We start from the raw sequence: 15,870 nt of genomic DNA, 5'->3' as shown, positions 1-15,870 counted from the left end.
TATTGTAAAAAGTCAAGGAAAGGTTTATATATGGAAGGAAATTTTCTTTGTTGGTTACCAGGGGTGGGAGGGGAGGGGAGTGGAGGGAATACTGCTAGCTGGGTTGTTGTTATGCGCCGTTGAGTCGTTTCTGACTCATAGCAAACTTATGTACAACAGAACGAAATACTGCCTGGTCCTGTGCCAGTCTCTCTATCCCACCTATACCTGAGCCCATCACTGCAGCCACTATGTCTATCCATCTCATTGAGGGCCTTCCCCTCTTTCATTGACCCTCCACTTAACCAAGCATGACATCCTCCTCCAGAGAATGATCCCTTCTGACAATATGACCAAAGTAAGTGAGACAAAGTCTGCCATTCTTGCTTCCAAGGAGCATTCTGGCTGCACTTCTTCCAGGATAGATTTGTTTGTCCTTTCAGCAGTCCACAGTACTTTCAGCATTCTTCACCAACACCACAACTCAAAAGCATCAACTCTTCTTCGATCTTCCTTATTCATTGTCCAGCTCTCACATGCATATGGGGTGATTGAAAATACCATGGCTTGGGTTAGGCGCATCCTAGTCTTCAAGAAGATATCTTTGCTCTTCAGCGCTTGAAAGAAGTCTTTTGCAACAGATTTGCCCAATTCAATATGTCTTTTATGTCTTGACTGCTGCTTCTATTGGCATTGATTGTAGAACCAAGTAATATGAAGTGTTTGACAACTTCAATCTTTCCTCTATCTATCATGATGCAGCTTATTGGTCCCGTTGTGAGGATTTTTGTTTTCTTTCTGTTGAGGTGTAATCTATACTGCAGACTGTAGTCTTTAATTTTCATCAGTAAGTGCTCTAAGTCATCCTCAATTTCAGCAAAGTTGTGTTGTCTGCATATTTCAGGTTGTTAATGAGCCTTCCTCTAATCCTGATGTCACGTTCTTCTTCATATAGTCCACCTTCTCGGATTATTTGCTCAGCATACAAGTTGAATAAGTATGGTGAAAGGATACAACCCTGACACACTCCCTTCCTGATTTTAAACCATACAGTATCTGATTGTGCTCAAACAGGTTCCTCATGAGTACAATTAAGTGCTCTGGAATTCCCATTCTTCTCAAAGTTACCCATAATTTGTTATGATCCACACAATCAAATGTCTTTGGATAGTCAATAAAACACAAGTAAACATCTTTCTGGTATTCTTTGCTTTCAGCCAAGAACCATCTGACATCAGCAATGATATCTCTCATTCCACGTCCCCTTCTGAATCCAGCTTGCATTTCTGGAAGTTCTCTATCAATATACTGCTGCAACTGGTTTTGAATTATCTTCAGTAAGATTTTACTTGCATGTGATATCAATGATATTGTTCGATAATTTCCGCATTCTGTGGGATCACCTTTCTTTGGAATGGGTACAAATATGGATCTCTTCCAGTCAGTTGGCCAGGTAGCTGTCTTCCAAATCTCTTGGCATAGCCAAATGAGTGGCTCCAGTGGGGCATCTGTTTGTTGAAACATCTCAGTGGGTATTCCATCAATTCCCGGAGCTTTGTTTTTCGCCACTTCCTTCAGTGCAGCTTTGACTTCTCCCTTCAATACCATTGGTTCTTGATCATATGCCACCTCCTGAAATGGATGATCATTTACCAATTCTTTTTGGTATAATGACTCTGTATTCCATCCATCTTCTTTTGATGTTTCCTGCATCATTCAACATGTTGCCCATGGAATCTTTCAATACTGCAATTTGAGGCTTAAATTTTTTTCCTCTGTTCTTTCAGCTTGAGAAATGCCGAGTGTGTTATTCCCTTTTGGTTTCCTAATTCCAACTCTTGGCACATTTCATTATAATAATTGACTTTGTCTTCTCAAGCCGCTCTTTGAAATCTTCTGTTCAGCTCTTTTATCCTATCGACTCTCCCATTTGCTTTAGCTCTTCTCTCTTCTAGGGCAAGTTTCAGAGTCTCCTCTGACATCCACTTTGGTCTTTTTTTCCTTTCCTGGCTTTTTAATGACCTTTTGCTTTCTTCATGGATGATGTTCTTGATGTCATCCCACAATTCTTCTGGTGTTTGGTCATTGGTGCTCAATGCATCAAATCTGTTCTTTAGATGACCTCTAAATTCAGGAGGGATAAAATCAAGGTTATATTTTGCCTTTTGTGGAGTTGTTTAGATTGTCTTCAGTTTCAACTTGAACTTCCATATGAGCAGTTGATGGTCTGTTCCATAATCAGCTCCTGGTCTTGTTTTGGCTGAAGATACTGAGCTTCTCCAATGCCTCTTGCCACAGATGTAGACAATCTAATTCCTGTGTACTCCATCTGGTGAAGTCCATGTGTATAGCCACCATTTGTGTTCTTGAAAAAAGGTATTTAAAATGAATAAGTTGTTGGTCTTGCAAAATTCTATCATGCAATCTCCAGCGTCATTTCTATCACCAAGACCATATTTTCCAACGACTGGTAATTCTTCTTTGTTTCCAACTTTTGCATTCCAGTCACCAGTGATAATCAGCACATCTTGATTCAGACTGCAGAAGTTGGTAAAAACTTCTATTTCCTCATCTTTGGCTTTGATAGTTGGTGTGTAAATTTGAATAATAGTAATATTACCTGGACTTCCTTATAGGTGTATGGATATTATCCTGTCACTGACAGCACTGTACTTCAGGATAGATCTTGAAACATTCTTTGTGATGATGAATGCCATGCCATTCCTCTTCAATTTGTCATTCCTGACATAGTAGGTCAGACTGATTCAGTATGGCCTAAACCACTCTATTTCAGCTCACTAATGCCTAGGATATCGATCTTTATGCATTCCATTTAATTTTTGACAACTTCTAATTTTCCTAGATTCATACTTCTTATATTCCATGTTCTGATTATTAATGGATATTTGCAGCTTGTGGTTACCTAGTGCTGCTCTGACAAGAATATATAGCACAAATAGGATGGCTTGAACAAACAGGAGTTTATTCTTACAATTTGGAGGCTTTAAATCCGAGTTCAAAATGCCACACTCTGGGGCCTGGGTGAAAGCCCCTCAATCTTGGGCTTCAGGTCTGCCTTCTGCTTCCAGCCCACTAAAGTTAGAGGCTTTTCTTCACTCAGACAACTTCTGGCTTTTGAGACTGACAAGCCCAAGGTTGATAGGTAAAAAGGCACAGTCCTGATGTTACCAAACCCATGGCAGGCCATCCATTCAAGTCCATTGAAAGTCCCAAGGTTGGCAGAGCATGGCAGGCTGCTGAACAATGACACGGCTACATGCAGGGTTCAAGCATGCCATAAGCTAGAGACCGTTCTCCAAGACTTCTGCTTATATATGGGAAGCAGATCACATCTCTAAGGCAGCTACTCAGCTGCTCACAGTGGATTCCACTACGGAGTTTATTACCAGTCTCATCATGGGGAATACTACATCCAGCTGCCCAGCCATTCAACCAGGCCCAGCCAAGTTGACACACAAACTTGACTACCACACAGCTGTTTCTTCTTATTTTGAGTTGTGCCACATCAGCAAAAGGAGGTCCTAAAAGCTTTACTTCATCCACACCATTAAGGTAGATCTATTCTGAGGAAGCAGTTCTTTCCTAGTCATATTTTGAGTGCCTTCCAACCTGAGGAAGTCATCCTCTGGCACTATATCAGACAATGTTTCAGAGCTATTTTTCAGTAGTGTATCAGACAGTGTTTCACTGCTATACATAAGGTTTTCACTGGCCAGTTCTTTGAGAAGTGGATGGCTTCTTCCTTCTTCCAAGTCTGTCTTAGGCTGGAAGCTCTGCTGAAACCTGTCCACCATGGCTAACCCTGTTGGCACTTGAAACACTAGTGGCACAGCCTCCAGCCTCACAGCAACACACAAGCCACCACAGGACAACAAACTGACAGACAAGTTCATCTCCTTTAGCTGTTCCAAACTGCTACACTCCCGCCATCTGCTGCCACTTCCCAGCCATCCCTACCAGTTCTGGCTCTCCAAAAAGCCATCTGCTGCTCTTCCCAGCCGTCCCCTATTTAAAGTGGGCTGACTCAGTGGAAAGCCGGAATCAATGAACTGTGCCTTCAAGCTAGATAGGTAGAGACGAGTATTGATTTGGGTGAAAGGAAGGGCAATGTACCAAAAATGAGTGATCGACACGGTAGCATTGAGGAAGAGGAAGACATAGAGAGGTGTATGGGAGGTACAGACAACAAAGATGAACCCTTTTGCACATACAGTACTGCATTGTCAGTGATGGCAAATACTGATCTACGTGTGGATAGATGGGTGGACAGGCTGAATGATTGGGTATGTCTATGCAGGGGGGAATGTGCCCATGACCATGTACAGGGTTGTCAGACAATGTTTGTATAGGTGTATTTGTATATTCTGTAAGAATTTCCAGGTATGTAGTAGAGCTGACAAGGAACAAAATTGTAGTCACTTCTTGGCCACAGCCTGCTACCCAGAGGGAACAAGTAGTTGAACCTGTGGGCTTGGGACCATGGTTTCAGGGGAGATCAAGCTCAATTGGCATAACATAGTACCCAAAAACATTGTTCCACATTCTACTTTGATGAGTAGCAACTGAGATGTTAAAAGCTTGCAAGTGGCCACCTAACCGTGACGATGGGTCTCTCCTCATTCAGAGCAAAGAAGAATGAAGAAAACCAAAGACACATGAAACAATTAGTCCAAGCAACTGGTATACCATGCAATCCTCAACCTATATGACTATGAGACCAGAAGAACTAGATGGTACCCGGCTATCACTGTCAACCACTCAGAGGGGGATCTGTGTAGGAGATCCTGGATAGAATGGGAGAACAATGTGGAACAAAACTGAAAATCATAAAAAATAAAGGGATCATGTTTGCTGATCTGATAGAGGCTAGTGGAACCCCTGAGACTATGGCTCCTAGCTGCCCTTCAGGTCTAAAACTGAACCCATTCCTGTGGCTTCCAGCCAAACAAAAGACAGGAATATGAGCTGAACATTTACATTAAGTAGATACACTCCTTGGAGAGATCAATCATGGGAGAATAGAAGGGCTATGTATGCACAGGGAGACAGCTCAGGAGGCAGGAGTGCATGGGAGGGAAGGACACGAGGAAGAGGTGGCTATGGGGAGGAAGTGGGAGGAGAGCTGCTGCATTGTGGGAGATTGTAGTCAATGTCATGAGACAAAGTATATGTGAACTGCTATATGGAAGATGAATTTGCTCTGTAAACTTTCATCCAAATCACAATCAAATTTAAAAACAACAACAACAATTTGATATATTTAATTTTGGGGGAAAAAAATTCACCAGCCACTCCACAAAGGAAGACAGGGGAAACTACTTCCGTAAAGATTTACTGCCTCGGAAACCCAACAGGAATCGCTATGAGTCAGAATCGACTCGATGGCAGCGGGTTTGGCTTTTTTGTTGTTGTTGTTATATCTAGAGCACTTGGAACAGTGCCTGGCACTAAGCCCTACATGAGTATTCACTACCATCATTATTGCCATGGCTACTAGTAGTCAACACTAGTTGCAATGGTCAACCAACACCTGTTCTGTTCCAGGCCCTGTGTGGGTCCTGAACTGTCCCTGGTGCTGCCCAGATCCTGGTGAAGGTAGGAGCTCCCCTGTGAGGAGTAAAATACACAAAGGTCACAATGATTAATCCCAGACAGGACATGAGGGACACTTTCACAGGGCAGGTGGTATTTGCACTGTGGCTGGATAGGTGTAACTTACCTGTCCAGAGGTGGAGCTGGAAGGAGATTCTAGAGCCCTTGAGTGCCAAGCTAAAGAGTTTAGACTTCATCTAGTTGGCAATGGGGAGCAAGTGGCATGACCTCAGTTCTACAGAGTTCTGTAGAGGTCCACAGAGCTCCCATCTCTTGGCTTTCTTTTGACCAAAGCCTCTGTTTTACTTCTCTCGGATGTCGGTGTAGTATTTGCTCTTTGCTTTCGAAGGACACTTGCTCAGTGTTTGCACAGACTGCATTTGTAAAGAACTCCTAATTAAGTAATAATGTATGTGGGGAATTGCAGTCAGTGTCATGAAACAAAATGTATATGAACTTCTATATGAAAAATTAATTTGTTCTGTAAACTTTCACCCCAATCACAAAAAAAAAAAAAATTAAATAGAATATATAATATAGCACAACATTTCCAATACTCCTACAAGATAGGCTCAACTAGAATATGCCCGGGAGCTCTGGTAGCATAGTGGTTAAGACACTTGCCTGTTAACCAGACAGCTGGCGGTTCAAACCCACCATCCACTCCTCGGAAGGAAGGTTGGGCAATCTACTTCTGTAGTGATAGTGACTTCCGTAGTGACCCAAGGAAGAGTCGCTATGGGTCAGTGCCGACTTGACGGCACATAACAACAACAACAGTATAGGTACTTTAAAAAAAAAAAACTCACTGCCATTGAGTTGATTCCGACTCATAGTGACCCCCAATGGGTTTCCGAGGCTGTAAATCTTTATGGAAGTAGATTGCCCTATCTTCCTTCTCTGGAGCAGCTGGTGGGTTTGAACCACTGACCTTCTGGTTAGCAGCCAAATGTCTTATCCACTGTGCCACCAGAGCTCCAGTATAAGTACTTGTTGTTGTTGTTATGTGCCGTCAAGTCAGCCCTGACTCATAGCGACCCCTCCTTGGGTTTCCGAGGCGGAAGTAGGATTGCCCAACCTTCCTTCCAAGGAGTGGCTGGTGGGTTTGAACCGCCAGCCGTCTGGTTAGCAGGCAAGTGTCTTAGCCACTATGCTACCAGAGCTCCCAGTATAAGTACTAGGCTTACTTATTTCATAAAGTCTATAGGTTGAGGTACTTCGGTCTTTTTTTTTTTTTCTTTTAATCCATTTGGATGTCCATCTAGGCGTGCACTGTCTGATCCACAAGTGCTTCTATTAGTTCATTTGATGATTTGCACAAGGAAATGGCTCCCCCTATTGGTCAGTAAGAGGACAGGTTTAGCAGAGGGCCTCCCTCTTTTCTGAATCATTTTACTCAGGACATTCCATTAATTCAAGTTCCAAAAAATGTTCCATTGCTTGCTTTGATTTCAAGGCCATCTCTGCCTCCCTGAGAATTTTTGATAACATTAAATTTAAATAATTAAAAATTAATTTTTCTCTAAGAATTTCTATTCTCCTAGCCCCGTTCTCACTTTCACCTCCAATACATGCACACGGATTTTGAGACACAGAAATCCTGGGTGTCTCAGAAGACAAAACTGGAAGTTTGCTGCTGGGGGATTATCTTGGTTTCTCCTCTCTCACAGCATGGTTGTACAGAAATGAAACTTCACAGTCAGCAAGACCTTTCATTTGAAGTTAAACAAGGCGTGGGTGGATTTTCCAGTTTATTTCACCACCTAGCAAAGTAAAGGTGATGGAACTCATGTGAAAAAGTGTTTCTGCTTTAACAGCAAAAATCCAACCTCGAGGAGGGGCTGAGGATGGTGGTTGTCTCAAATGAACACAAAGGATGCTAAGAATCCATCAAAAATTTCCTTAGAAGAAAAAGGAATAGATCACTTTGGTTTAATGGTGGCCTTTTAATTGGAATCTCTGACATGAACTTCTTGTTCCAGCCCCCAGGCCAGGAAATAATTCTCTCTCTTTTTTTGCTTTTGGTTTTCCAAATCCTCTTTAGCATCTCTTTCTTCCCTAATAATATCCAGGGCTTAGTACTAAACTTCTGGACAGGGTTCTTTGTTTCTTATGAATGCAGCCAAAAGATTCATTTATACAAGTGTTAAGGACTTACTTTGATATCCCTCCCAGAGAAATTACATTGTAAAGGAAGATCTCAGGGAGAGAGGATAGTGTAGCCCAAAAGAATAATCCTTTCAAGAAAGAAATTTGGGCACCCAGAGGAAAAGAAAGGTAAACCTGCATTGCTGCATACACACACACACACACCAGCCACCCCTGCCCCTGCCATTTCACAGCTTAATTCATTTCAGTTGTCTCTAGTTAGATGGCTGCTTCCATGTGGCCCATCATGGTTCTGCATTAAGTAGGTGCAAAGGTCCACCATTTTGCTAGCTTCCACAGAAAAGTCAGCAAAGTAAGGTATCATGGTCTTTGCAGACAGAAGATTCCAGGGGTTGTGGGAGTGGGGTAAAATCATAAAGTAAGTGGCCACCTATCATCTTGCTGGTTCCACAACTCTAAGGAAGTTCCATCCCACTCTGCCCCTTCTAACCCCTCTTCTCCCAACACATGACCTCCTCCTGTCTGCAGGCCTGTCTTGATCCTTCAGCTCCTTCCCAGCTAACTCTATCCCTTCCCCCATCTCCAACATGAATTTGGTATAAAACAAACTTTCTTCATCTCACTGCCTATGTCTTTCTCCTCCCCAGGCTGAGAAGCCAGACTGCACAGAACGCTTACAGCTGCAAAGAAGACTGGGTTGTCGGATGTTCCATTGGTTTCTGGCCAGCATCTACCCTGAGTTGTACCCATCTGAACACAGACCCAGGTTCTCTGGAAAGGCAAGATATGGCCCATGGCAGAGGGGAAGGAAAGGAAATGCTGAGGGTGAGGTGGGGGAAGCGGGTAGGGAAGCTTCCTAAGAAAGGAGCTGGGTGTTTAGAAATGGTTCCAGCTCCCTTGCTTCTCCACTGACCCTGGTCTACCAATCACAAGCTCAGTGGGGTCTCAGAGACCCTGAGTCCACCTCTGCCTCCATGTCTGCCCCTGAAGGGTTGTCTGGGTCATCCCATAACTCCTGAAGGAGACTTGTGGCTTCTGCTTGACTCCACTTGTTTTTATGATTGGAACATGGCACGTTGAGGTGTGCTTCAAAGAATGAAGGAGAAAAACCATGCCTGGTAGAGGCTTCTTTACAATAGGGATCAAGATCCACTTCTGTGGGTATGTCTACTTTCAGCTCCACAACACGGGACTTGGCTTCTGTGCAGACTGCAAGGCAGAAGGGGACATCCTGGGCTGCCCCATGACACTGGTTCCTTGCAATGACAGCCGGCAGCAACAGGTAATGGCTCAGGGAAGAGCAGCAAGTGGGTGACATTTTTCTGGAGTAGCCTTCACTTCCTTTTGAGATATCTCCTTTCAATGGTCCCATGTCCCTTGCATGCCCATGGGCAGTCCCTCACTGTAATGACTCATCTCTCTTATCACAGTTCTGCCCACCCACCTCAGCTATAAACATAGATATGGGCCATCAACAGCAAATAAAAGCATCCTGGTTAGAAGGAAATTAAGAGCCTATTTAGCCAACCATTTCATTTGACAAAAGAGGAAGTAGAGGTTTAGGGAGTGATCTTAGATCAGGGGCTACAAACTCAGATGCTTCCAGAATTCAGGAAGATAAATGAATGAGCAAAGCGAGCTGGGTAGAGGCCATTGTGACTTGAGAAGCACATACCCCATCCAAAAGGATACGGTTGCATGCCCCTCCTCAGTGTCAACAGAATTTTTGTCTTACATGTAAGTAAACCCAGTATTGTGAGATCATCCAAAGTTTTTAAAGATACTGAAAATCCAAAATTTGTGAAAAAGCTCCTTATTTAAATTTTAAAAACATGAAGCAGAGCCAAAAAAAAAAAACCAATCCCTCAACCCCTATGTGCAGGCAAATTTCACCAGGCACCATTTTGAAACTTCTGGAGCAGCCCCAGATTATCAGCCAACTAGAAGAAGTGGTGGGTCACCCAAGTGGGAACTATGAGCACAGAAGCAGTGAGAGGAAGCAAGAGGAACCCAGAATACATGCCCCATTGCAAATGTGCTCAAACCAGATATTCGTGACTCATGCTCTGAGACTCAAGTCCTGACACTGAGCCCTGCTCAGAGTAGCTGTGTGGTCCTTTAGGTACTTAATGGAGATCTACAGGAGCCAGCTTCTTATCCTAGAGGGTACCTTTAAAGGTACCACAGCTGCCTCATATGTGTCTGTGAAGTGGGGAGGGAGGGATTTAGGGCAAATAGGCCTCAAGGCCCTCAGGCAATCACCTATTTCACTTGCCAGAGGAAGGCTTGTGCTGAATGGGATCATCGGCTCAAGGTTTCAGAGCCTGGGAGTCACTTCATTCAGAATATCTCTTAGACACAGAGCTCTTGAGTTTGTGAAATTCCTTCCACAGGGAGAAAGCCTTTCACTGCACGGGGAGAAGGAAGGCAGACAGCACAAACCCCTGGGAGAGAAGGGAAATAGTACAAAGATTTACTGGGCTGCCAGGCTGGCAAGGAGCCTTGCCTAGAATGGAGGGCACACATCAGAGAGCTCTTGCTTTTGCTTGGGGTGGGAACAAGAGACAGCACTAAAACCAACCCTTGGGTTTCCCTGAGACCCCACACTGCAGTGTGGCTGAGGACCTCAGTCCCCAGCAAGGGTATCCTGGTGACATAAAAGGGCAGCCAGAAAGAAATACCCAACACGAATGGCAGACACTCAGTACACAGGGAGAGGCCCCTCCTTGGACCAGAGGTCTTGTTCAAGAGTATATGTGGTAACCATAGGACAGACTATGGGAAATCAATGCTGCCCTAAGAAATTGAGGAGGCGCCTGGTTAAAATCTAAGCCTAGTAAGGGTGAGCCTAGTAAAATCTAGGCTTCCCATTCCCTGGCAGTTGTTCCTAGATATCTAAAAGGAGATAATATCTTGTAGTTGCCCCATGAGGGGCAGAATCAACTCTGCACCCAAAATTTGGCTCAGATATTGAGACTGATGATATCACACCTGCACCAAAACTTGGGGCAGGCCTCCTAACCACTCTGAGTCTTGGTTTCCTCATCTGTGTCTGGGGTAATGTAGCTCTCCTTCATGCCAGCAGAGTGTTAAGGGTTTTGTTTGTTTGTTTAGATAATTAGCAAGAACTTCTGGTTACAGCAATATTGTGAATTAGATAAACTGAAAGCCTCTCCCTTAAAAACACCTAGATGTGTTAGATAAAAAATACCAACACCCTCATCCATGAATGATGAACTAAAAGGAAATCTCCAGGACTGAAAATCACTGGTCCCCTGAAAATAGAGGCATAAGGGTCTGGGCCAAGCTGCCCTGTCAAGGGTAAGGGGATCCTCATTGTCCGCCTCAGGAATAGGGACACTGGCTGCATGCAGGTATATGCGATGAGAACCTGCCTTCAGGCCATGAGAGATGAGAAGTTGGAAATGAGACCCCCATGTAAGGGAGGACCTTCAAAGGATAATCTTCACATTGTCTGAAAAAAACCTATACACTGCCATGGAGATGACAAGGAAGCTTAGTTGTCTCAATAGTGGATTTGAATAACCTCTTGACAAAATTAGTCTCTCCTGAGATTTTTATTTATTTATTTAAAGATACTTTTAATTTTCTCACATAACAAAAATCTGGAAGTAGGTTGTTTCAGCGTTGGTTAATTTAGCAACTCAGCAATATTGAGTATTTTCAGGTTCCCCCTCATTGTTGCAAAATAGCTGCCACTGCTCCACTTTCACCAGACAACCTCCAAGGCAGGTTGGATGAGAGGCATGAGGGATCTCCTCAGACATGTGATTTTTTTTACGTATGAGGGAGGAAAATCTGTCCCAGAAGCTCCACAATACCCAATAGACCTTCCCTGAGAATTTTTAACCACAAATATGTATCTTATGTGAATTTAGGGCTCAAATTTGTACAAATTTGCATGGCTTGGGAATCCTTAAACAAGGCCATCTACATAATTTGCAGAGATTAATGCAGAATGAAAATGCAGGGCCTCTTATTTAACAATTAATAAGAATTTAGAGACAAGTGATAAAAGAGAATTGGTCCAAGTGTATTAAACCAAGAACATAAAACCTTTCTAAGCATGAGGCCCCGTGTGACTGTACAGGCTCCATGCCCATGAAATTAGTCCTATCTCCAAGCTAAAAAATTAACATAAGAATATGTTCCAGGCTGCACTTGGCAGAAACAAATACAAAATGGTTTTGTCAGGACATGCTCTCCAAACAGGCACCACAGTTAAAACCCCTTGGCAAATGGACTCACAATCCAGTATTATAAATAGAAGAAAATAATAACCACAAGTGAAAGTCAGCAGATACAACAAACAACAGGAAAATTAGTTACATGGGTAGGCCAGATCATTCCCAAAAGAGATCAGCTTGGAAGTCATAGAGGTTTCTCATCTGCCCTTCCAATACAGTAAATAGCATAATGGAGGAACATGCCAGAATATGTAAGTATGAATGCAACAGCTTCTGGAAGGTGAAGATTTCAGAAGTAAGGGCTAGTATATCAGCTTACTGTGGACTTGCCACGAGACACAGTCTTGTTGACTCCAGTAGGATCAGAAGACTGTCACTCGGGCCCAGCTCTATTGTGCACTGTCTTCTCATCTTCGGCCTTCGAGGGGAGGGTCTCCTTCTAGCTGTGCTGACAAATGTCCCCTCTGCTCCAGCACCTGCAACACACCAGCAGGAAGGAGATACACTTTGGCAGCCTGTGCTTTGATGTCAAGGGAGAGCAGGTGATTCTTCAGAACTGCACCGAGGAAGGCCCTGTCATCCATCGGCAGCACTGGGACTTCCAAGAGGTAAGCAATCAGTCCAGGAAGGGCTCAGCAGTGCTGCTGGCCAGAACTTCTGGGCACTGCTACATCCTAGGCTCTTCTTGATCAAGGGGTCAGGTTTTGCCAAACAGGCCTCTGTTGTCAAACTTCATGGCTTTATTCTAAGGCCAAATCAGATATACCACCTTTTTTCCTTCTAATGCAAATTCCATTGTGAGTGTTTTATCATTTTAATAAGACTTCGATTCCTATTACTCCCAGAAGAGAAACTCTGTATTTTTGCCAAAAGTTGTGTATCAATGAGAGGAAACAGGAGGAGTAGATAGTACCTTAGGAAGAGGGTGATAGATATGGGACTAGGATAGGAAGGTGACAGTATCAACAATACATGGACATATGCAGCTTTTTCTCCATTTCAAATCCTTTCTGAAATGAGTTAGAGTATAAATACACAAAGTACACATATCAGTTTTTCTTTCTTTTTTTCAACTTCTTCTTGGGGATGATGATATAATTTAAGCTGTATCATAGCACGCAATTGAGAAAAAAGCTCTTGAAGTTTTGATGACAAGTACACTTAGTACTCATGGGACCAACACATGCCCAGAGAAAACTTAGAAACCAAGTTAGGGTCTACAGTGGAAAGGGTCATTCTAAGAAATTCCTGTGAATAGGATATGTTTTAGAAATAGCATTTAAAAATAACAAATAAAAGATTAGTGAATAAGATATTCAGCATATTCCAAGCATTAAAAAAATCAAAAATGTTATTATCAGAAATCAAATATTTCTGTGAAAAGGGGGTAATTCAATTCAATATTAGATCTGGTGGTTTTAGGCAGAGAGTGGCCATAGTCTTTCAAATATGGTTGGCTCGGATATTCAGTGGATCCTTGAAATCTTTCTGTTACAACCTTGTGGCAGCAAGACTGAATTACAGGCTTAATCAAACCCGAAAACAAAACTCATTGCTGTAAAGTTAATTCTGACTCATGGTGGCCTTATAAGACAGAGTAGGGCTGCCCCATAGAGTTTCCAGGGCTATAATCTTTATGGAAACAGACTGTCACATCTTTCTCCCATGAAGCATGTCTGGTGGATTTGAACCATCTACCTTTTGGTTAGCAGCCAAACGCTTAATCACTATGCTACCAGGGCTGACAAAATCCTTTTGAAAACAGGAATTTATAAGTATAGTGGCAATAAGGAAAGTCAAAAACACAGCATGAAGAGTGAGCACTGACATGCTATTAACCTGAGCTCTCTAAGAGTGGCACATTTACACAACCACAATAATTATAATGAAGTTAATGACCCCAAGGTTCTGAATGACATCCAACTGTTAGGGCTGACTAAATTATCAGGAGCTCTGGTGATGTAGTGCCTAAAGCATTTGACTGCTAACCAGAAGGCTGGCGGTTCAAACCCACCAGCCACTCCTAGGAGGGAAGGTTGGGCAATCTACTTCCATAATGATTTACTGCCTTGGAAACCCAAGAAGGGGTCACTATGAGTCGGATCTGACTGGACGACAATGTGTGCGTATCTAAATTATCTTTTATAATAACTAAAATACTACAATTACTTACCAGGCCAGTTCACACTGTCTTTATTATGCTATTAATAATTAGCACAAACTTTAGAAATGTGGTTTTTTTTTCTTTTGTTTGTTTTGTTTTGTTGCTGACTTCTTGTTGGGGATTGTTTTCTTTTTTCCAGAATGGAATGATTGTCCACATCCTTTCTGGGCAGTGCATTGAAGCTGTGGTGCAGGAAAACAATAAAGATTTGTATTTGCACCAGTGTGATGGAAAAGCCAGCCAGCTATGGCAATATGACCAAATCAACGCTGTGGATGAACAATGAATGCCAGTGGCAGAAGGAAAAGAAAATTTTGACCATCACAGTGCAGCTCCAAGGGAACTAAAGAGCATGTATATTTCATGAAGCAGATCTCTACGCTTTTGTACTTCTGGTGATAAGAAAGAATATAAAAAGTCTGTCCTTCTTGCCTCTTATTTCATCAAGAGCTGGCTATTTGAAAAGAAAAAAAATTGATTTATTATCTCATTGTCTTCATCACATCACTGGAGGATAATTCATAGTATAGAAAGTTCTTCATTTTTTTTTTTTTTCCATTGAATGCTTAACAATTGCTTTTACTTCTGACTAGAGAAAGAAACTTGGACATTTCTAGCAGCATACATAGATCCAATGGGTCATATTTTTGTCTTCCAAAGGCCTTACCTTGGATTTTCTGTATAACCAACAATGAAACTCAAAGTGTGAAGAGTGTGCAATGGCCTGAAATCCCAAATACTTTGGACTAGGCTTACTATTAGCATGAATTTCTTGCCCACTGGTGAAAAAAATAGCTCAGAAGGAAGAGTAGGGTCAGAGTGAAGATGGATGAGAGCTCTGGCCCAATAATCAGGCTCAGCCTAGAAGCTGAAAAGAGTCAGTAGACTTGAGACAAGGTGTTTTCACATTTATGAGAATTTCCTTGAAATTTTCTACCTCTGCCCACCCTGTCCTAGCCTTTCTCTAGCTTAGCTACCATAACCATATTCCCTTGCAATGTATTCTCTTTAATCCTCATTGTTGGAAGGATCAGCCAAGACTGAGCATGGCATCAACAAAAATGTTTACAGCTGAAAAACTCTCCTAACTCCCTGTTACAGGGTTTGCATTTACTGGATCATTAACAGCAACCTTTGCAAAATGGCAAACGTCCCTGAGAAGGAAATTACAGAGTCTAAGCTAAAATTCTTATGAGAGGAAACAGAGTTGGGTGTAAATGTCAATGAAATGGTGACAGGGCCATCCCTGAGCCCATAAGAACAGTCTGGGACCTCCAAATGTGCCCACAGTTTGCAAGTGTGAGAAGAAAGGGCATATTGGCTGGTGTGTCTGACATCTCAACAAGGACAGAACCAATTCTAAGAAAAGCTGAATGACTTTCCTTGCTATGACCTTGTCTACCTAGTTCAGCCATAAGAAGTGCTGAGTGAGGTTGATTCTGCTATTAAGAACATGCTGTTCATGCCCATTTCTCTCCCAGATGGAGTTCACTGTCCACATGGTCAGCCTGGAAACCTCCCCCTCCAGTGCTGATCTCCTATGGGCTGTTTCAGAACCCAGAGTGTTTCAAATGAGAAAAACTAGGTAGAAAGTGTGGGTTTCCAAACAGTGCCTATCATAATTATGTATTCCTTCTTCACTGCTTAAGTCAATGGTATACTGCACTTTTCCTTTCTCAGAATACACTCTAGACCAGTGCGGTCCAATATGGAAACCACTTGCCACATATGACTATATATATTTAAATTCATGAAAATTAAAGACAATTTAAATCTCAGTAGCTCAGTTGTACTGGC

At 42.6% G+C, this 15,870-nt stretch overlaps 1 protein-coding gene across 1 annotated transcript in view; it reads left to right on the top strand.

The window, feature by feature from the left end:
- GALNT15 (polypeptide N-acetylgalactosaminyltransferase 15) overlaps nt 1-14,359 on the top strand; it is a 66,759-nt gene extending 52,400 nt beyond the window's left edge. The window contains exons 7-10 of the mRNA XM_007936668.1: nt 8,349-8,480; nt 8,879-8,983; nt 12,383-12,517; nt 14,213-14,359. Coding sequence (XP_007934859.1) covers nt 8,349-8,480; nt 8,879-8,983; nt 12,383-12,517; nt 14,213-14,359 — 519 coding nt within the window. The remainder of the gene's footprint in view (nt 1-8,348; nt 8,481-8,878; nt 8,984-12,382; nt 12,518-14,212) is intronic.
- Nucleotides 14,360-15,870: the final 1,511 nt, after the last annotated feature.

Source organism: Orycteropus afer, unplaced genomic scaffold (assembly GCF_000298275.1).
Source record: "Orycteropus afer afer isolate SDZICR_OR568_19922 unplaced genomic scaffold, OryAfe1.0 scaffold00003, whole genome shotgun sequence".
In the NCBI taxonomy this organism is placed as follows: domain Eukaryota; kingdom Metazoa; phylum Chordata; class Mammalia; order Tubulidentata; family Orycteropodidae; genus Orycteropus; species Orycteropus afer.
The sequence above is the reverse complement of the archived record's forward strand: the minus strand, read 5'-3'. Positions and strand labels throughout refer to the sequence as shown.